The sequence below is a fragment of the Protobothrops mucrosquamatus genome, unplaced genomic scaffold, assembly GCF_001527695.2.
Source record: "Protobothrops mucrosquamatus isolate PMUCROS unplaced genomic scaffold, P.Mucros_1.0 scaffold48, whole genome shotgun sequence".
Lineage (NCBI taxonomy): Eukaryota > Metazoa > Chordata > Lepidosauria > Squamata > Viperidae > Protobothrops > Protobothrops mucrosquamatus.
The window spans coordinates 1,074,654-1,076,330 of NW_015386430.1; the positions used below are offsets into that span (position 1 = coordinate 1,074,654).

At 38.1% G+C, this 1,677-nt stretch overlaps 1 protein-coding gene across 1 annotated transcript; it reads right to left on the bottom strand.

Moving 5' to 3' along the window:
• Positions 1-316: 316 nt before the first annotated feature.
• Positions 317-1,342, bottom strand: NEUROD6 (neuronal differentiation 6). The gene has a single exon (XM_015811773.1). It carries the CDS (start codon positions 1,340-1,342, stop codon positions 317-319), a length of 1,026 nt encoding a protein of 341 aa, XP_015667259.1.
• Between the last annotated feature and the right edge of the window lie 335 nt (positions 1,343-1,677).

Below are 1,677 nucleotides of genomic sequence, written 5' to 3' on the forward strand. Positions count from 1 at the left end.
CCAACACACTGCTTGACAAAATCAAGCAACTGTGGTGGAAAAGAAAGAAAATTATTATTAAAAAAACAGTGAAGACAAAATTTCACAGTGCTTACCAGGATCCAAATTGGATTAAATATAAATCAGTAAAATTCTTCTTATTATCTATTATTATTGATTCTACATAGAAATAAAAAAGGCCCACAACAGTTGACACACTTTTGAACCTAGCAAACATATTTTTAATAGAGTTGCATCAATTAACCAGGGCACAAGCATCTGCTTTATCTTAATTAGAAGAGAGGTGAATGACCACTGTTTATTTTCACTTTCCTCATTAATTATGAAAAACTGCATTTAATTCATCTTGCATGGTGAGTGACTGGCTGCGCAGATGTAGGCCTCTTGCCAATTCGTAAGGGAAGTGACTCTCTGTAGGCAACCGGAATACAGAACTCTGCCCAAGGGGAGCCCTGGGTGGCACTGCACAATAATGCATGCCATAATTGTAGTTTTTACTATAGTCCAAACCTTCTTCTTGCTTGAGGGAGAATATCCCATTATAGTTAATTGGGGGAGGACTTAAGGGACCTTCAAACTGTGGGCTGGAACACTCAGGAGACGTGCTTTCATAGAAGGATTCATACGGGCTGCAATAATTGTAGGGTTTCATGGACTTGGAACTGTCAAGCGTTCCATGACCTGGGGGAGTGTTCAGCTCTGGGCTATGATAGGGTGGGTAGAAAGTAGAATAGGGAGATCTGGTGTGATGGGCCGTTTCTCCTGTCTGACCCATTAAGAAACTTCTGGCATTCAGCTGTAGACATCCTGCCACCAAGTTTGTTGTTGGCTGGGAGAGACCTTTGCACAAGTTTTGGACAAATGACAGCAGATCAGGCCTCTTGCCAATTCGTAAGATTTCTGAAAGAGCCCATATGTAATTTTTTGCCAGCCTTAAAGTTTCAATTTTAGACAGCTTTTGTGTTTTGGAATAACAAGGGACCACTTTCCTTAAATTATCCAGTGCATCATTCAGGCCGTGCATTCTATTTCTTTCCCTGGCATTCGCTTCCTGACGCCTAAACTTGACCCTATCCATTCTCATCTTGGTCATTTTTTTTTTCCGAAGAGTTCTCCTCCTGGGCAAACCATTTTCATCCTCTTCCTCTCGGTCATCTTCTACTTCCTCTTTTTCTGTGTCTTCTGCTGGAGATCTTTTAAAACTTGTTCCTTGGTGCATAATCTGTTTTACAAAGATTTCTGGCTTTTTAATTTGCGTTTGGTCCTCATTTTCTCTTGAAAGGTTTCTGCAGATCTGGGACTCTTGCATTACAACAGATTCGTCAAACGGTAACGTTAACATGATGTTATAATTTTATGTTACCTGAAAGAATGCCAATAGAAGGTTTTTAGAGTATCTGTTTACACACACACACACACACACACACACACACACACACAGGTAATCTTCTGTATATTCCAATGTCCCCTTATTATACATAGTACAATTAAAAATATTATTTGCTATTTTTACTAATTAATTTAATGCAAATGTATAGATTCTAATGCAATGTAACAATCAGAACAAAACAATGACACTTTTAACACTTTTTAAAACTGAACTACTTCCCCCTTTTTAAAGGGGGAACTTCATTTAAAATAATAAGATAAAATGCATACATTTAAAATATCCAATGA